The 21,213-nt window shown below is 38.3% G+C and overlaps 1 protein-coding gene across 1 annotated transcript in view; it reads right to left on the bottom strand.

The window, feature by feature from the left end:
• ABCA5 (ATP binding cassette subfamily A member 5) overlaps positions 1-21,213 on the bottom strand; it is a 75,510-nt gene that overhangs the window by 11,543 nt on the left and 42,754 nt on the right. Inside the window, exons 19-28 of the mRNA XM_023244816.2 lie at positions 19,226-19,427; positions 15,914-16,083; positions 13,537-13,664; positions 12,783-12,920; positions 9,594-9,707; positions 6,505-6,675; positions 4,932-5,045; positions 4,400-4,534; positions 2,840-2,914; positions 1,715-1,806 (exon numbers count right to left, since the gene is read on the bottom strand). Of these exons, the coding sequence (XP_023100584.2) occupies positions 1,715-1,806; positions 2,840-2,914; positions 4,400-4,534; positions 4,932-5,045; positions 6,505-6,675; positions 9,594-9,707; positions 12,783-12,920; positions 13,537-13,664; positions 15,914-16,083; positions 19,226-19,427 (1,339 nt within the window). The remainder of the gene's footprint in view (positions 1-1,714; positions 1,807-2,839; positions 2,915-4,399; positions 4,535-4,931; positions 5,046-6,504; positions 6,676-9,593; positions 9,708-12,782; positions 12,921-13,536; positions 13,665-15,913; positions 16,084-19,225; positions 19,428-21,213) is intronic.

Consider the following 21,213-nt stretch of genomic DNA (forward strand, 5'->3'; position numbering starts at 1 on the left):
AGAAACATCAGAAAGGCAGGCAGAGAAAAAAGTGCTTCCAAGGAAGTTTTGAAGAATACGAGAGGTAAAGAGGGAAACAGGAGTTGACATTATGGAAAACAGAGGAACAAGAGAAAAGCATAAGGAGGAAGAAGTCAATCATACTAAAGCAGCAGATTAGCTGAATAAGTGGAGCCTACTTGATGATACACAGAGGAAGTCATTAGTTACCTTGCCGAAAACAGAATCAGCAGAGGATCAAGCGCAGAACCAGATTACAGGAGTCAAGAAGTGAAAGGGAGGTGAGGAGCTGGAGGTGGAAGTTTCTCAGCTATGAAAGTTAACAGACAGGGGACAAGAGCTAGAGGGATACAGGTTTAAATGAGATTTGTGAGTTCTGATTTCTATTACTTTGTTTTATGGGAGAAAGGTGACTGGCCCCCTCCCCCCAAAAACCCTATTTAGATCCAAAAGGGAAAGACACAGAAAGAGAAAATAAATTGGACAGAGCAACATCTTTAAGTAGACACAATAACAAAGGCATGAATAACAGGAGAGGTACTTCTCTCTCTGGGACCAGGAAAAGGCAAAGGTGATGTAAGTGTGTAAAAATTTATAATTTATAATTGAGACGGCAAGATCATCCACTGAGAAGTAGAAAATGAAGTGAGAAGGACTGGAGAATTTGAGGACTACAAAGAAGGCTTGGGCTAACGATCGAAAAGTGGTAGGAAGAAAACGGGATAACTCGTGTTAAAACAAAGCTGAGTCTACATGGGATAAACGTGGTGTTAGAAAGCTGCACTTTTATGTCAATTTTCTCCAGCCTGTAATTAGACTTACCAAAAGTTATGATTTTTCGCGGATGGGTGAAAGAGATACAGAAGTGGAATCCAGGGTGCTGAAAAAGGGTGAAAGAGGGTGAGAGGGATGAAGCCGAACAGAGAAAAGGTGAAAGAGGCGATTAGCGGAAACATTTGAGGAACAGAAAAAACTCAGGGGCAGAGACCACAGCAGAAAAGTTCAGTGAGACTAACAAAACAAAAAGGCCGGGAAGATGACGTGTTCCTGGAAGCATGGGACACAGAGGAGGTGAAGCGCGGTGATGGCAGGGCTCCGACCCAAATCAACATGGGACACGCAAAGTCACGAGCATGGAGAAAGTCAGAAACTGAGGATGTTACAAAGGTTCTCTCTGCGGACGCTGATTCTCCCCCAAGACGACAGAAGGAGTAAGAACAAAGAGAAAGAAGAGCCAGATGCTAAGTCCTCAGTGGATGTGGGGAGTAGCCAGTGGTTGTTAACAAGGACATTCACAGCAGCACTGTTCATGATGGCCAAGAGGTGGAAACGACTCAAACGTCCATCAACTGACGAACAGAGAAGTAAAGAGCGGTATCTCCATACAATGTAATACTAAGAAAAGAAAACTGTAACAAAGTACTACTACACACTTCAACTTGGATGAACCTTCAAAACATTACGGTAGGAGTAAAAAAAGCCAGACAAAAAGACGATCCCATACAATTCCATTCATACGAGCGCTGAGCACTGGCAAATCTGCAACAACTAGATTAGTGGACTGTGGTTATACATGGCTGGGTGGCATGTGGGAGACGGGCCAGTGAGGACTATAAGGATTTTGGGGGGAGTGAAGGAAATTACCTAAAACTAGATCATACACTATGTAAATACCCTAAAAAACATTAAAACTTAAAAAAAAAAAATCACTGACCTGAAAAAGGGATCCTTTCGTATCGACCTGCCTCCGTATTTTTTCTCGTAGTACTGTAAGAGGAAAATCCACAGTACGCACTGCAGGTAAGGCTGAAAGGAGAACACATAACAGCTCGTGACTGAATCTTTTTGTTTCCCTGGATCAACAGAACAAAGACCACACACATCAGGTTCCTTACCATCACCACAATAATTAATCACACGTCATATGAGTGAAGAATAAACTTTAAGATTTCTTTTAAAAAAAATTTTTTTTTTCAACGTTTATTTATTTTTGGGACAGAGAGAGACAGAGCATGAACGGGGGAGGGGCAGAGAGAGAGGGAGACACAGAATCGGAAACAGGCTCCAGGCTCCGAGCCATCAGCCCAGAGCCTGACGTGGGACTCGAACTCCCGGACCGCGAGATCGTGACCTGGCTGAAGTCGGACGCTTAACCGACTGCGCCACCCAGGCGCCCCAAGATTTCAAGGTAGAGTTTTAGCAAAACAATCCTTCACATATTTTTCTGCCTCTGTAAAGTTCACTGGCTGTCAGCTTCATAAAATATAATCAAAGGAAAAGAGGTTGGTTGCATTTCTGAAGAAGCCAGAATTATATGGCTTCTTATAATTATTTAATTTTAATTATTAAATATATAATTATTTAATTTTATAATTAAATAAAATTAATAACATGAAAGAGACAAGTATATTACAACGGACACTTTCAGGGGCGCCTGGGTGGCTCAGTCGGTTAAGCGTCCGACTTTGGCTCAAGTCACGGTCTCGTGGTCCATGGGCTGGAGCCCCGCGACGGACTCTGTGCTGACGGCTCGGAGCCTGGAGCCTGCTTCGGATTCTGTGTCTCCCTCTGTCTCTCTGCCCCTCCCCCGCTCATGCTCGCGCGTGCACTCTCTCTCTCTCTCTCAAAAATAAATAAACATTCAAAAAACTAAAATGGACATAGTCAGTAAATCTATTACCACTGAAATGTACATTGACTACCGTTAACTGACACAGTTGACTCTCTGATGTACCCTCACTGTTATGCAAAGAGATAGAAACTAAAAAGAGAGTTACACACATACAACCAAACTGCTCTTAAGGTAACATGTTAACCCAACATTTTTGGTATTTCTTACCGATATAACTGCCACCAAAAGTCTATCCCATGGATTATACGTGTCCTCGTTTTTTCGAACATTCTTCCAAGAAATCTAAGACAAAAAGTTTTGAAAATTTTTATGCTGCTGTGATAGGATGATATAATGGTATTTGGTCTTTGACCTGGTTCCAGGACAGAGCTTTTAATCCCCTGGGAATTTTCTGGTTTACAGAGGTGAAGGGAGCATCTTTTGTTATCTAAAATAAGCCCCTTTCAACCCAAGCTGAGTCTCTGCTACTCAGGTGACTTGAAGGATGGTGCTGGTTTCCAGGGAAACCAACCAAGTGATTACAAGGTGGGAACTTTCAGACTCATCCACTGATCAAAAGGGGAGAGGGGCTTGAAGACTGATCAACTCACTGTGCCTCAGTAATGAAACCTCCATAAAAATCTCCATAAACACAGGGCTGGGAGAGCTTCCAGACTGGTGAATGCATCCACACCCTTGGAGGGCGGCAAGCTCCAAACTCCATGGGGACTAAAGCTTCAGTACTTGGGACCCTTCTGGACTATGCCCCCCATACCTCTTAATTATTCATTTGTATATTCACTATAATAAACTGATAATAGTACAGAAAGTGTTTCCCTAAATTCTATAAACCATTATGGCAAATTATTGAACCTGTGAAGGGGTCACAGGAACATTGGATTTGCAGCCACATCAGAACCTGCAGACCCACTGCTCGGATCTGGCATCTGAAAAACGGGGGGCAAGCTTGTGGGGCTGAGTCCTTAACCCTGAACACAGCCCCGAGTCTGCATTACCTCCAGGTGGTTAAGTGTTAGAACTGCTTTATGTGGGAAAAACTCACGCATTTGGTGTTAGAAGTGTTGTAAGTTTTCTTTTAGCTGCAACATGTAGGAATATTTAGATTAAAATGCGTTTTGTTCGGTGACGTGTATTCTCTATGTTAGCTATTAGTATTAACAGCTATGCTTTCTACTTAGATTACAATCCTCCCCATGCCAAAAATATTTCTATCTGGGGATGTATAAATTAAACATATTAAACTGAAGCAAAAAAGAAAGTGGGGGGGGGGGTTAGTGAGTAGAATTAGTCAGCAATCATCCCTAAATCAGTAATTTGTCAATTTTTTTCTAATCACATGGAATTTTTCCAATTATCCAGGTTTAATAAAAGTAATTTTTATTTTTTTCTTTGAAAAAAAAGTCTCTTACACTTTATTTTCTCTCATCCCTTTATAGTACAATACATTATTTAATCCTTGACAAACTCCCCCAAAACATACTGACTGAAGTCAGGTCATACTTAGAATTTATGTCCATCTTTTTGGGAATCAAAGAACAGGGAATGGACACCCTACTCCTTGTCCTTTGAGACTTACAGCTTAAAGACATGCTTGAAAAGATTTCACAGTAAACTTAAACTGCTGCTTACTAATATTCAAATCAAGTAAATAGCAGCTAAACTTTTTTTTTTTTTTTTTTTTTTTTACTATATTCAGCACAAGAACTAAGATCTCAAAGATTAGGCATATTTATGCTTTTCAATTATTAAAACACCTAACAGACCTACCTTTATGAAACAAATCAGACAACCTAGAAGTGGATAGATTGGAATGGCCATACAAAAGGTATAATGGAGAACAGCCGTAACTGTGTATCCCATAAAGAACGTGATTTCAGTGACTGCAATGCAAGCCAATGCTGTCTAAAGAAAGACAATGAGAACACAAGTGAAAAAATGTTTAGCAATTTCATACAAACTCACTTGGAAGTGTGTGCCTCGGCATTTACTATGTCTTTAATCCTCTAATAAGACACGGAACCTGAGAGGATACTTGGCCAGGAGGCGTCAGTACACAGGGACCAGCTCTGTGCAGCTGGGATCCTTGCCACACAGCTCTTACATGCTTTCGGTCCCGTCCCTTCGTGGAATGGATGACGCACAAGACAAATATGCGAAAAGATGCCGGCGGCTAGCTAGCTAAGTCTGTACTCAGGAAATTCTGACACAGCAACATTATGAGTAAAATCTTGAAACAGTTCACAACTTTCAAACAAGTGCGGTCATACAAATAAGTGAAATAATACAAAACATGACTTACCACAGAATAAATAAATGACCAAAACTCTTTGGTATTCAAAATTTTTTTGAAAGTGAAAGAAGTAACATAGGTAAACAGAATGACTGATGGAACATAACCAATAAGGCAAAAAACCTGTAAAACAGAAATGTGTATTTTTATGTAAACATATGAAAAGCTAACAGTCCATATGATCTCAAACACCAGTCATATCAAATAGTTAAAAAAAATTTTTTTTAATGTTTTATTTATTTTTGAGTGAGAGAGAGACAGAGCGTGAGCGGGGGGGGGGCAGGGGGGGGTCGGCAGAGAGAGAGAGTCAGACACAGAATCTGAAGCAGATTCCAGGCTCCGAGCTGTCAGCACAGAGCCAGACGTGGGGCTTGAAGTCACGAACCACGAGATCATGACCCGACCTGAAGTCGGAGCCCAACCAACTGAGCCACCCAGGTGCCCCAGTCATCTCAAATATTAAGGAATGATTATTTTTCAAGTTTTATTCTCAACAAATCACTCCAAAAACTGAAATTGTGGTTACCTGAGAAATTACCATGCACATTTCTCCTAAATCAACAAAACTCATACTTTTAACTAATTGTAACACAATCCTGAATAAGTAATTCACACCAAACACTATTTGTAGTTCTTTTTTATGCCAAGAAAAAAGCTATCTCTAATCATTTTATTATAAAAACAAGTATAATAGCTGGTTACTACTTTATCCTTCTCAATCAACTATGAACTACCATTTCAATATACAACATTCAATACTTTGTAAATGTTTAAAAAAATTATTAATTTATAAGGCACAATTTAATATGTAAAGTCACTATAGCCTCTGGCAAAATTGATAAATTTACATTCAGCAACCCCAACCTTACTTCTGTTTTCCCTTCTTCCTAATCACTCATACAAAAGGGTCGAGCATCAGTCATGAACATGTGAACATGAATGGAAGCTATATTCTTCCTTAGTATTTTAAGCTGTATTTATAAATTTTTTTAATGTTTATTTATTTTTGAGAGAGAGAGAGAGACAGAGAGCGAGAGGAGGAAGGGCACAGAAAGAGGGAGACACAGAATCCGAAGCAGGCTCCGGGCTCTGAGCTGTCAGCACAGAGCCCGACGCGGGGCTCGAACTCATGAACTGTGAGATCATGACCTGAGCCGAAGTTGGATGCTCAACCGACTGAGCCACCCAGGCGCCCCTAAGCTGAATTTTAAATTGTGGAATAAAAGAGTTTCTTTGTGAAATTATATTCAAGCAGAGAGACAAGGAGGGCATTTGAAAGAGGGACCGTTTAACTATTCCTGATTACACACCTAGCAGGGAGTCTACAGAAAAGACCACTTTAGTTTCAAGGAATTATTTTATAATAATAGTAAGCTGTGGTTTTCAAAAATCACTTATAGTAATATAAATTGCATCATCAGTATCATACACAATAATTAAAACAAATACTGGTTCTATTTTCTATGAACAAAATTAATATCCAAATTACTCAACTAACCACCTGTCATGTTTATAAAGACTTAAGTTTCTTAAAATAACATTTCATTTATAAATAGCATGAGTATAACTGATGTTAACTTACCACAGAAAGGAACTTTATAGCATAAAAATATAATCCATAATGAAATGCAAATAAACTTCCTAGCATCAAAATAAGAACAAGAAAAAATATGGGGATATCAACAATAGCTTGTCCAATCCAATATGCAGACGGTAAAAGCCCTGAAAGTTTAAGTTGAGTATAAGCTTTGATCTACAAAAAAAAAAAGAGGGGAGAGGGAAAACTGATTATAATTATAAACACGTTACAAACAAAAAACTCTAGCAAATTACTGTAGAACTCTTAATTTTACATTAACAAAACAAGTCACATTCCAGGTCTCTAGGTAATAAAAGCCTTCCTACAACTAAATATAAATTCCTTTATAGTCTTTAATCTGGTCCATTATTTCTCAGATGTAGCAATTCGACAACAGTTTTCAGAATCAGAATACAGTAACACAAAACTAAAATAAAGCAAATGATGTCATGGGGATTATAGCTGCACAAACAGTAAGTAGCCAAAACACTGTTGCTTTTAAAAATCTGTGGAAATAGATGGAAAGATATGTTTAAACAGAAAATGGGTTCTCATTATTTACTTTTTAAAATTTTTTTTTAAGTTTATTTGTTTATGTTGAGAGAGACAGAGAGCACAGGCAGGGCAGGGGAAGAGAGGGATACAGACAGAGGATCCAAAGCAGGCTCCATGCTGACAACAGAGAGCCCGACCCGGGGCTTGAACCCACGAACCATGAGATCACGACCTGAGCTGAAGTCAGACGCTTAACCGACTAAGTCACCCAGGTGCCCCAGATTCTCATTTTTTAATATTACCTTTCATGATAACACTAATAAACTGCCAAGTGTCTTCTGGATTTACAGAAGGCTTTCAGCTTTAGTGGGAAGCTTTGTATTGATAATGCACTTAAGCCTTTTATAAACTCCCATGCAGTGCAAAAAGTAAGGTGTTATTATTACATTTTCACATATACAAACAGTAAACTTAAATGATTTGAGTTTCCCTAACTCTCTCATCCTCTCATTATTTAATTTGAAATTTTGAAAACCTTTTATAAATCCAAATGCCTAACAATTTTATTCAGTTAATTTTTGACATCTGTAAATGCTTACACTCATAACAATGTATTATATGAAAGGGCTGGTCTTAGAGATAACAGAAGCACGGAATATAAAGTTTAGTTAAGACGGAGAGGAGGAACCGGGGCACCTGGGTGGCTCAGGTGGTTGAGTGTCCGACTCTTACCTTCGGCTCAGGTCATGATCTCATGATTTGTGAGTATGACTGCAGAGCCTGCTTGGGACTCTCTCTCCCTCTCTCTTTACCCCTCCCCTGCTTGTGCGCTCTCTCTCTTAAAATAAATAAACATAAAAAAAAAAAAAGACGAAGAGGAGGAATGATAAAAACAAATGGACAACTTTTGTGTTCAATGAATTGTAAGAACAAAAATATAAACTCCAAAATAAGTATGAAAACATAAACAAGTCCAATAGAGTTATTTGGATAATCCATGCTTTTTGTCATTCAAATAATGCAGGTGGGAATGTAAAACAGTATATCCCCTCTGGAAAACAGTTTGGCAATTTCTTATAAAACTGAACACGAAATCACCGTATGACACTCTAGGGCATTTATACTCTAGGGCATTTTTACCCCAGAGAAATGAAAACTCACATTCACACAAAAACCTGTACGTAAATGTTCATAGCAGTTTTATTCACCATAGGAAAAAACTGGAAACAATTCAGATTCACACCATGGAATACTACCAAAAAATAAAAAAGAATGGACTGGTGGTACATACAAACTGAGTAAATCTCCAGGGAATCATGCTGAGTCAAAAGGCCAGTCCCTCCCAAAAACATGTTGTGATTCTACATATACATTCTTGAAATACTGAAATTACTGAAATTACAGAAAGGGAGAACAGACTGGTGGCTGCCAGAGGTCAGGGAAGGGGTGGGTGTGGGGGCTTAAAAAGGGCAATAGGTGGGATCTCTGTGGTGGCAGCACTGTTCTGTACCGTGACCGTATCAATGTCATTTTACTATTATACGACAGTCTGACAAGGGATCTTACTATTATACGACAGTCTGACAAGATGCTATTACTGAGGTGAAGAGAGTAGGGTACACAGGATCTCGTTTTATTATTTCTTACCACCTAATATGAATCTACAATTACCTCTAAATAAATATTTGAATTAAAAAAACATTTTAAGTTGAAACAAAAAAAGAGAAAAATGCAATTGTCTAGGAAATTTTGTATGTGGGTGGTGTGGGGTTATGGATTTTTTAAATTTTCTTATACCTTTCTACATTTTCTAAATTAGCACAATGAATATATATAACAGAAAAAATGAATATGTTTTTAAAATATCTCCTGAGACTCATGTATTACTTTTCCACTACAGAAAATTATTAAAAGATGTAACTGTCTGCTATGAGGCTTAACTTCATTACTTGTCACACTGGGTAAATTAAGACAAACCTGTCTCCACCGAACTAAGAGCAGACATGGAGAGAACGAGAATTTTGATTACAGGGGTAAGAGGGATAACCTCGGGAGGGTGCAAGGATAGAGACTGTACAGGGCACCACTTGCCTGAGGACAGGAGAGAAAAGGAAAGGATACCACACCACCTCTGTACACACAGCAATTTTCCCCAGGCTCTGGTGATCACAATCACTACCTATTTTTTTCATTTAACAGAAATTAAGTATCTTGGACATTCAGTACATTCCAGTAAAGGTTAAGGGGGGAGAGGGAGTTTAGTGAACTAGTAAGAACATAAGGACCCACTACTAAGAGGAGATGAGACAACACGGAACATGGCACATGACTCCCATCACTTCCTGACTTACAAAAGGTCGGTACACATAAAACTTACATCACAATGTTGCAAGGATTAACGGATGTAACTTTTGAAGCATGTGACAAGGACTCAAGTAATAAATGATTGTTATTACTATTACTGTAGTAAATATGTTGACGCTCCATCTACTTATTCCTGAAATATGAGGTCTTGCACTCATGCAAAATAGGTTATTTTGTCTTATATGAGATTTCTTATTAACAAACTGTACCTGTAATTTTAACTCAATCATTACCTTATGATTCTCTGCATTTTCCATGGCAAAGTAAGGTGGCATTGCAGTCACAATGATTCCAAGCAAAGCTGCTTGGAAATACAGCTCAATTTTAAAAACGATGTCTGTAATTTCCTGAAAGACAACCACAGAACAAGAAACGAAAGTGAGAATTACTTCACATCATCTTAGTACTTTCTAAAAGACTATCAAAACCTCTGAAGAAACACACTAGGATATCTACCCTAGGCGTAGCCTATGTGAGGGAATGAGTGGCAGTTCTTAACAGGCAGTGACTTATAGGACCAACTTTGCTACTTAGGAAGCAGCTATAGAATCCTGAGCAAATCATGGTACTTCCATTTTCTTATCTGTAACAGGGAATAATGCAGCATTTAAATTAAGCTTCCCCATTTAATTAAAAATCATAATGTGCATGAAAAAGCAGTTTACATGTCTACCAGCAGTCCTATGCAATGAACAGGACCACGTCAGAATGATTTCTGATGCACTCACTGGTTGTGAGGACTGAGCCATCTGGGATCTCGGGGCCCTCTTCCGTTGGAAAAAGCTGTACTTTGGAACCAGCTCAGCCTCCTGGAAACAGGAGTTTCTTCTCCCCAGCAGGGAGGACTAGAATTCCCACAGGCCCTGATGGTTCCTAGCTACGAGCCAAGTATGGAAGACAAACTTCTCCGGACAACCTACGTAAACAGCTGGGGCCCCAAATGTAAATCACCCAGAACCAAGTTACTGTATCACCCTGCCCTCCACAAGGCCATTTTCTTGCCCATATTCTGTGAAAGATACACCTGTGGGACAGGGAAGGTCCTCTGCACTAGGAGAGAACCCACGCTACGTCTAGTAGTCACCCCGGCCCTGGCACACCTCCCTGAAGGACGATGTGGAAACGGAAGGCATCTTGTCAACACTGGCCTTCTCAGTTTTTAGCAATAAAGCCAATTCTTTCATTCATGTCCTATGACATTGTAGAATTTGTCCCAAACTATGGTAATTTATAGTGGAAGACCCAGACGGAACCAATAAATATATAAACTAGATGGTACAGTAAGTGGAGATTAGTAAGAATATACTTGTATTCAATCACACAGAATCTGACAAAGGAAGGGAAAAAATGTGGAACACTAGTAAGACTATTGTCTATGAACTGAGCTTTTTAAAAGTCTCAGTTCTTTCCTTCTGGTTTTAAAAAACAGTATGGTTATATGTCCGTGTTTGATGAAAAATATAAGTTGCAAGATCTTTTTTAATAGTCATGGATACATACCAATGTAGTAACATCATAAAAACATACACAGGAATTATAAATTTTGAACTGTGGTTACTTCACGGAGAAGAGAAGGAAACAAGATTAGGGAGGAGCACACTGGAAGTTTCAATTGTATCTTTAAAATTTTATTAAATTAAAAAAAGTGTAACAAGGCATTAACATTTGGAACATTTGAGTAGTAGATACATGCCTATTTTTTGCAGGTCTGGAATATTTCACGTTAAAGAAAATCACGGAGGATGATCCATAATTGGTGATTTCAGTATCACCTATGTACTGGTGACTCCCAATATTTATTTCCGGTCCAGAAATTTCTCCAGGTTAATTCATCCAGATGCCTCCTACATGTCCCATCAGGCAAATGCCACAAGGATCACCAATAACTCCGTACGCTCAAGACTGAAATGAGCGTCTCCGTTCACCAAACAAAACCAAACTCTCTCCTGCCTGTATTCTCAAAACTGGTGAACAGTACCACCATGCACCACATTACCCAAAACCGTAAGACACGCGACTCTTCTTTTCCTCACCTCACAAACGCAACAATGATGAAGTATGACAGATCTTTTAACATCTTTTTGATTCTATCGCTATTGTGAAGCCACTGCATTAACTCAGTCACTCATCATCTCCTCTCACCTGAACTATTTAGTAAAACAATCTCTGATCAAATCTAAGTTTCCTTCCTTTTGCCACCACCATTCACCCCAGAGAAACTGCTCTCCACCCTGGTGCCAGTGATCTTCTAAAAATGCAAATCTGATGTTTAAGTAAAACTATACCAAGAAGAGTACTCACCTTCAATGTGATCTCCATTTCAAGATGGCAAAACATTACAGCAAACTAAACAAGTTTTAGGTGTAGATTAAACAGCCACAGAAGCACAAGGTAGATTAGTGGCTAGCTGGGAGTAGGGATGGGCGGGGGGGGGGGGGGGGGGGATGGGGGTGATTAACTAACAGGAACAAGGGTTTCCTGGGGGGCCAGGAGGAAGATAAAACCTAGAACTGGCATGGTGATGGGTGCAGAACTCTATGAACATAATAAAAACCACTTAATTGTACACTTAAATGAGTTAATTCATAGTATATGAAGTATATCTCAATAAAGCTACTTTAAAAAAGTATAGCAATAGAAAGCAAAAAAAAAAAAAAAAAACAAAAAAAAACAACCTGCCATTACAGAAAGCATTACAGAAAGGTATTTGTCCATTTACTTTTCAATATGTGAAAAATAAAACATAATGGCGAGAGAACAATGTTGACTATTCTTCTGAAAACTTAAGTTAATTTTCACTTTCATAACCCAACAGTCCTATCCAGAGGGAAAATGACTGTATGGATGGCTTCTCAAGGTTCTTTCAGTACCCCAGGAGGAGATTTTAGATGAACAATGTTCATTTGTAAATTATCTTAATTTTTCTTCTACGATGAATACAAAAAATACTTATGCTTTACAAAATATCAGTACCAAGACAGAATTTCCTTGCCTGAAGCAAACCAATACTGGGCAGTCCTAAACCCAGATGTAAACCATCCCCAAGTTTCTTTTTTTTTTTTAATTTTTTTTTCAACGTTTATTTATTTTTGGGACAGAGAGAGACAGAGCATGAACGGGGGAGGGCCAGAGAGAGAGGGAGACACAGAATCGGAAACAGGCTCCAGGCTCTGAGCCATCAGCCCAGAGCCTGACGCGGGGCTCGAACTCACGGACCACGAGATCGTGACCTGACTGAAGTCGGACGCTTAACCGACTGCGCCACCCAGGCGCCCCCCCATCCCCAAGTTTCAATAAGACTAAGAACTGTCATATGATGAACATCTACAGATTTCATTTGTATTAACACTTGGCTATTACTACACACACACACACACACACACACACACACACACACACACAAATTTTTTAAGTTTCCTTACTTGAAAGAATGGAGTATTCCAAACCTGGATGCTTTCAGTCACATTTAAATGGTAAAGATAATAATTACTAATAATATTCATCAATACAGGTAAAGAACAAACCATAGTACTGTTGAAAACAGCTGTAAAAACATAGTCCTAAAATTAAAAAAAAAGAGAGTTATGACATACTTTATATGAAACATATTGCTACCAAGCTTTTCTCACAGACTAAGCTAATCCTCACTAACTAAAGTTGATCCAACAAATTATAGAAATCATATTCAATAAAGACAGAGAGATAAAGATAACCTGGCTTGGAATCTATAAATATTTTGATGTTTTAAACAAATTAAATTACTTGTAGTTTTATAAATTGGTCATTCAGCAGGTCATAAAACACATGATAAACACAGCTAGCTATTTCCAAAAGTAAATTCTAATTTCTAACTGAGGTCAAGCCACCAAATGATTAATTAAAAAAAATTTTCTTAATGTTTTATTTATTTTTGAGAAAGAGACAGAGTATGAGCGGGGAAGGGGCAGACAGAGAGGGAGACACAGAATCCGAAGCAGGCTCCAGGCTCTGAGCAGTCAGCACAGAGCCCAATATGGGGCTTGAACTCGTTAACTGTGAGATCATGACCTGAGCCGAAGTCGGACACTTAACTGACTGAGCCACCCAGTCACCCCAAGCAAATGATTAATTTTAGAGAAAATATCTTAATGTTTTATAACTTTCAAATAGGTATTCATTCACACACACTCCTCTTACCTGTTCTGAATACATCACATTTAAAGCTGCACTATGGGGAGCAGCGGACACATAGTCACTGTCATTAAACATTGTCACCATTATGTTCTGGTTTGTGAAAAAGCTAATAACATCGCTGATATCGGAGTCTGGTATTAGAAAATAAGCAAATAACAAAGAATCAGTTTAAATGAGAAACAGACACAGACTTTTAATAACATTGAAAAGAGCTTTTTTGAAAAAAAAAAATATCTTCATTAGATAAAGCATAATTAAGAACAATGGCTCTGGAGCCAGTCAGCCCGGATTCAAATCCAAACCAATATACACAGGCCTTAAAAACAGAACCTGGCACACAGCAACTGCACAAATTTTAGCTGAAGCTGCTACTATTAACGTTGAAAATGTATCTAGAATACATGAAATGTGGTTACGTTTTGAGAATTAAAATCTATCTGGCAATCTTCTGTAACAAGATAACCTACTGGGCTCAGAAAGATAGAGACAGGCAGGGTATGGAGTAAGGTAAGATCACTCTTTAGAGGATTTCTGTCTGCTCCGAGCTGACACACCTTATACGTGTCTTACATGCCTTAACTGTCTTAAAATATTAAAACACATAATCAGGTCTCCATCTATATTCTTTAAATTGCCTGGAGCCAAGGGAAAGACTGTGAATCCCGTCTGAGGTTTAAATCTACACCAAAGGTCTGATGAATGGAAACAGTTTCCTCTACATCTTCACAAAAGCCAGAAAGGACAAATGAGGCTTTGAGGGAAATCAAAACCAAACAAAGGAAAACACTATCAGTAACTGAAAACAGTATGGCAGGTGGATCAGACTCAGCACCAAACTTGAGTGTCAGAGAAAATGGTGCTCTTAGTGCTTTCATTGGTGCTTTTTTAGATACAACATTTACGCTTTATCTAGTGCCTTAAATGACCTCTCATCTCCAGTTGGCCTCTGTGGCTCTATACTCTTGAGAAGAGAGCTACATTATAACTGAAGGAACTGTATCACCTGTGATACAAAAAGCTTTGCAAGGAGCATGGATACAAGCCAATATAGACACAGACGCCAGTGATTCCTAAAGGAAACATGGCTTTGTTTAGGACCAACAAAGCCTAGGAAAATATAGGGTACTTATGTATGCAACTCTAGAACTACTAGAAAATAACAAAAGGAAAATACTAGAATGTCTATAGATCAATGAGAATGAACACAAGGCAGAAAGATTTGAAATACACACACAATTTCCCAAACACAAAAAATGTGTATCAGAGTATGAGGCTCCATGCAGTACTATACTTTAACATCATGAAATGTAGATTAAAATCAAAACAAAAATTCTAATGAAAGAAGTAACATCACATTTTCTATTCAAGAGTAGTTTTCTGTCATTCTTCCTCCAAAGGAATAAAGATTACATAATAAAAAGAGAGCCACATTTTAAAAGTGATGATTTTAAGAGTAATTCATAATCATCCCTAACTATGATGATTATCTTAACACGGTCAAAGCTCTTCCATTAATAGTGAATCAGAAAGGAGAGATACTAGAATATAGGTGAAGTGTTGGAAAATATTAAATCCCAAAGAGTTTGTGAGTTATGTAAATGATCGCATTAAATGCAACTTTCTCACATATTTCAGCAAGATAAGCAAATAAAGCTGCCTTCTATTCTGCTGTCAATCTGCCAGTTAGCTAACCTTGATTTACTCTTCAAGAACCTTGGGACTAAAAACGACCCATGCAGATGGGAGATTTTGTAGGAACAACTGATCATGTAGGAATGAAATTTTGTACTAGGTTTTAATATTTTGAAAAGCAGAATTGAGCCTTGCTCAAGGCCATGGTTCTTTAGTTTTTTCATATTTGACAACTAGGTAATTAAGAATAATCAGCAAATCCAAAAATACTCAAAACCAATTTAATGTATTTGATTATAAATATTTGTATCTAAGGCAATTTTTCTTAATTCTAACTGATTTTTCAGATAGTCCTTGAAAAACTGCTTAAACATTTCTATTTAGATATAGAACTGCATAAATGTTAACTCTTTCTAAAAAGGATGTTTCAATTCCTGAAGTTTATTTTGCTGGTCATAAACTATGATAGGAAACACACTGCTCGAGAATATGCAGCTACCATTAAAAAATGAAATTTTATTATCATAAACAGTACAAGGTTAGTTTTAAAAACCGTAATCTACATTTAAACCAAAATTTCACTTCTGTAATGTATTACTCAGCATCAGTGATTTTTTTCTTTTAGTTCAGTTTTAAGACAGGCCATGCCTTTACCTTACATTTATTGCTAAAATCCCAATCTCTGGCCTATATCCCACCACCCCAGGCCCCAGCCAACACACATTCACAGACCTTCACACACTCTCACCAGTAGAATTTTGAAGAAGCAGAGCTGTTTTGTATTTATGAGGTTTATCTCCAGGTTTTAGGAAATATAGGTCTGGAACAAGTTTGATGGGAACCACAGCATTTTTAAAAGAGCGATGCACCAAAAACATAAAAATCTGAACTGCAAAAAAAATTAAAAGCAGAAGCAACCTGAAAGGCACAAAGACAAAACAAGCACAGGGCACATTAATATAGAAATCTATTTTTAAAAACTCTTCCTTCAAATGACAGTTAAAAGTACTCATGTTTAAAAAAAAAAAAAAGAAAATTAAAAGAAAAAACTTGAAAGAAATAGCACTCAGGAGAATTCTACTCTCCAAAACGATCTCATGACAATACTGGATGGAAAGCCAATATTCAATGACAAAATTAAAACTTATAAAACTAACATCGTAGCCATCCTGAAATTTTTCTAGGGTATGTAAACTTGTGCTTCTAACTTTTTAAGAACCAGACATTATGCCACATTTACATCTCTGTTGTCTTGAAGGGACTATCACAGCTCCTGCCCTACATCTGAACTATTTACCCTCCACATGTTTTAGAAAACATGATACAAAAATATTTTTTTAATTTTTTTTTTTAATTTTTAAGGTTTATTCATTTTTCAGAGACAGAGAGAGACAGAGAGAGACAGAGCATGAGTGGGGAGGGGCAAAGAGAGAGGGAGACACAGAATCTGAAGCAGGCTCCAGGCTCTGAGCGTCAGCAGAGCCGGAAGTGGGGCTTGAACTCAAGAACTGTGAGATCATGACCTGAGCTGAAGTCGGACGCTCAATCCACTGAGCCACCCAGGCACCCCAATACAAAAATATTTTAGATACAGGGAAGGAAACAAAAACACAGTGAAACTTTGAATGACTGCCATCTTTGAAATGTCGTCTATACCACATTAACTTCCACCGCTCCTCTACAGGCAAAACAAGATATACTCCATACAGTTATAAGGATCATTATTTGCTACTAGTCAAGTACATAATTCTATACCCTATTCAGAATGACCTTCTGTGTGGAAAACAGATATCCTTCTGTCTTATCCTGCAAAATGTTGCTACATTATATGTGATAGGTGTCACAGCAAGTGGGTAGAGACTGCTTAAACTATCACATTTTAGCATTTTATAATTTTCAGAAGCCCTATTGTTTTAATGTTTATTTATTTATTTCTAAGACAGAGAGAGCAAGCAGGGGAGGGGCAGACATAGAGGGAGAGAGAATCCCAAGCACGCTCCTCATACTGTCAGCACAAAGCCCAGTGTGGGACTCAAACTTACGGAGCTGTGAGATGGTGACCTGAGCAGAAATCAGGAGTCAGACACTTAACCAACTGAGCCATCCAGGTACGTTAGAAAACCTGTAATTTTTTTTAAAAAATCATTTCCTTGGGGTGCTTGGGTGGCTCAGTCAGTTAAGAGTCCAACTTCAGCTCAGGCGATGATCTTGCAGTTCATGAGTTCAAGCCCCACGTTGGGCTCTGTGCTGACAGCTCAGCCTGGAGCCTACTTCAGATTCTGTGTCTCCCTCTTTCTCTGCCCCTCCCTTGCTCAAGCTCCGTCTCTCTCTCTCTCTCAAAAATAAACATTAAAAAAATAATAATTCTTAAATTGTTGTAAGTATACTTAAATCAGCATTTCCAAAAACATACTGCACCGAATCCTAGTTCTATAATATTTAATAGGTATTTTAAGTCAAAAAAAAATCAGGATTGGGGCGCCTGGGTGGCGCAGTCGGTTGAGTGTCCGACTTCGGCCAGGTCACGATCTCGCGGTCCGTGGGTTCGAGCCCCGCGTCGGGCTCTGGGCTGATGGCTCAGAGCCTGGAGCCTGTTTCCGATTCTGTGTCTCCCTCTCTCTCTGCCCCTCCCCCGTTCATGCTCTGTCTCTCTCTGTCCCAAAAATAAATAAACGTTGAAAAAAATTAAAAAAAAAAAAAAATCAGGATTAAACAGCATTTGGAAACTCTAAAGCTGAAGCAATTCTTTACCATGGAACCTCTTTTCATATGCTCTTTTCATATACCAGCATTTTCATATGCTAATAAATAACTCTTTAAGGGGGGAAATATAAGATACAGTATTTCCTAAATTTACAGATGGTCAAATGCATATTTGTTAGGAATAGAATGTTTGTGTCACCCTCCCCCCAAATTCCTAACTCCCAACTCTCCAACTCCCAACATGATGGTCTTAGGAGATAAGGCCTTTGGGAGGTAAAGAGGATTAGATGAGGTCATGGGCCTAAGGCCCTCAAGATAGGATTAGTGCCCTTGTAGGAAGAAAGAGCAGAGAGCTTGCTCTGTCTCTCTCCTGTGCTTAACAAAGAAAGTCATGTGAGCACAGAGCAAGATAATGGGTCATCTCTGCAAACCAGGAAGAGTACCCTCAGGACCAATTTGGTATCCCAATCTGATTTCCACATTCTAAAACCATGATAAAATAAATTTCTGTTGTTGAAGCGACCTAGTCTATATTATTTTGTTATGGCAGTCTGAACTAAGACTTTTACTGTTTTTCAGGGCGTATTTTAGGTGGGTAGTGTTTAATGAAATAAACTGAAACATGCTGATTTAAATAAGTATTTTTCTTTCAGTAACGCTGAGGCTGGAATAAATGAAATACTTGACTGACATTTCTTTGATACTGAATAAATCAGGTCAAGAAAGCAAATGAATTCACCATATCTCAAGCACATAACAACACTCTATTCTTGCTTATTATATTTCTACTGCTGTTTCAGATCTAACAAGATAGGTGTGTATTCTACAAAAGTGTTGAATTTATGTCCCAATAATTGAAAGTCTAGCACCCATGGGAACCTGAGAGAGGTAAAGCAAAGTTGAAAAGTTTTGATCACAGTTCTACAAGCTATAAAGCCTTCTTTATATTTGTTTCTTCATCTGATAAACAGAGATAAAAGTTACTCTTTCTGTTGTTTATAAAAAGCGGCTATAAATAATAGTAACAGACACAGAACAATTGTGAAAAATATAATTGCAAAATGAAACTTAAATACAGTGACAACAATTCAAAATTTACACAATTAGAGAATATTATGTCAGTCCCTCATTATTTAGATGAGCCAAAAATACTAATTTAAAAAAAGGGTAGAAGCTCTAATGGTATTCAAACAAATTACTAAATGCATGATTCTTTTCTCAGACATTGTGAAGTTACAGTCTTAATCTTTGAAGCTACATAGATTTACCTACATCTACATTTAGAGAATGAAGACGACAAATGGAATTTGCATCCTTAAAAAAACAACTCATCAGGCAGAAAAATGATGGCACTTACACTGATCTCGCTGATTTGCTTTCCCGTTTCAAAGTAAGCAAATGAAACTTTGCTACCGTGTACACCTGCTGTTTCCAAAGGCTCCTGGTGCTCACTAGAGAAGCCTTCGCTTCGGAAAGAATAAGTAAGCTCTGCTCCATTTCGTCAAAAGATTTTGAATCCACTTCCTCCTCTGGTGGCTGCTGAGTAAATACACTATAATCTATTTGCCAAAACAAAACAAAAAGCCAGAAAATTATGGTATATTCCTTAAAAGGATGAAAATCTTTCAGAGACATGTAAATTTTAAAGAAGCACACATCTGGTGGTGATGTAGACAAACGGAACTCTCATATACTTTGGCAATATTATTAAAACTGAACACACACGGGGCGGGGCAGGGTGCCTGGGTGGCTCAGTCGGTTAAGCGTCCGACGTCGGCTCAGGTCATGATCTCACCGTTCGTGGGTTTGAGCCTTGCATCAGGCTCTGGGCTGACAGCTCAGAACCTGGAGCCTGCTTCGGATTCCATGTCTCCATCTCTCTCTGCCCCTCCCCCCACTCATGCTCTGTCTCTCTCTGCCTCTCAAAAATAAAGAAACGTAATAAAAAAAAAAAAAGCTGAACACACACATAAACTATGACCCAGAAAATTCTCTACTAGGTAGAAATGCAACAAAGATATGTACAAAGGTCCACCAAAACACATGTACAAGAATATTCTTACCAGGGCGCCTGGGTGGCTCAGTCAATTAAGCATCCAACTCTTGATCCTAGCTCAGGTCATGATCTCATGGTTTGTGAGTTCAAGCCCCGCATCAGACTCCACGCTGACAGTGTGGAGCCTGCCTGGGATTCTCTCTCTCCCTTTCTCTCTCTCTCTCTCTGCCCCTCCCCTGCCTGTATGTGGTATGCACATGCACACACTTTCTCTCAAAATAAATAAACCAAAAAAAAAGAATATTCTTAGCTAGCAACCTATCCAGAATAGTCATAAACTGGGAAAAACCCAAATGTCTATCAACAGGAGAATGAATACATAAATTGTGAAATATTCTTGTAATAGAATAGTCTAAAAACAATGAAACTGAATAAACTACTATATGCCTACAATAGTTTAAACCCTACAAACATAATTTAGGTAAAAGAGGCCAGACACAAAAGAGACATACTATATAACTGATTCCATGAGACAAAACACAGACAAAAATAATCAACGAGAACAGGGAACATATATGTATTTTTATAAGTGATGCAATTTTCAAAAAATAAAAAATGAAGATGTGAAAATTGGTTTCAGTATTATGAGAACCACAAGGAAGGATTTATTTGATTTATGTTAAAAAATAAAAAATGAGTAAACATTAAAAACTTTAAGAGTGAAATGGAATAATGCATAAAGTAATATTGAACCAAGCCTGGTTATCCTGGGACCTTAGCAACTCAACAGTTTAGATGAATGACTTAGTAAGATAACCCAGTTTAATCCCTTTCTTTCACTGATACAATGGACTAAATCAAACTAAAAATTGGGGCTAAAATATTGTACATCACAATTGTGGTATTCAGCAAGCACCAATTTACCTTCTACAGAATTTGATACATGTATTTTAAAAAAAAATTTTATGGTTATTTATTTACTTTTGAGAGAGTGCACAAGCAGGGGAAGAATAGACGGAGAGAGAAAGAGAATCTGGCGCAGGCTCCAGGCTCTGAGCTGTCAGCAGAGTCTGACGCAGGGCTCAAATTCATGAACCGTGAGATCAGGACCTAAGCTGAAGTTGGACAACCAAGCAACTGCGCCACCCAGGCACCCCTAGAATTTGATACATATATTTTTTAAGTTTGTTTATTTATCTTGGGGTGCCTGGAAGGTTCGGTTGGTTGAGCATCCGACTTTGGCTCAGGTCATGATCTCACAGTTTGTGGTTTTCAGCCCCACATCAGGTTCTTGCTGACAGCTCAGAGCCTGAAACCTGCTTCAGATTCTGTATCTCCCTCTCTCTCTG

This window comes from Felis catus, chromosome E1 (assembly GCF_018350175.1).
Source record: "Felis catus isolate Fca126 chromosome E1, F.catus_Fca126_mat1.0, whole genome shotgun sequence".
Lineage (NCBI taxonomy): Eukaryota > Metazoa > Chordata > Mammalia > Carnivora > Felidae > Felis > Felis catus.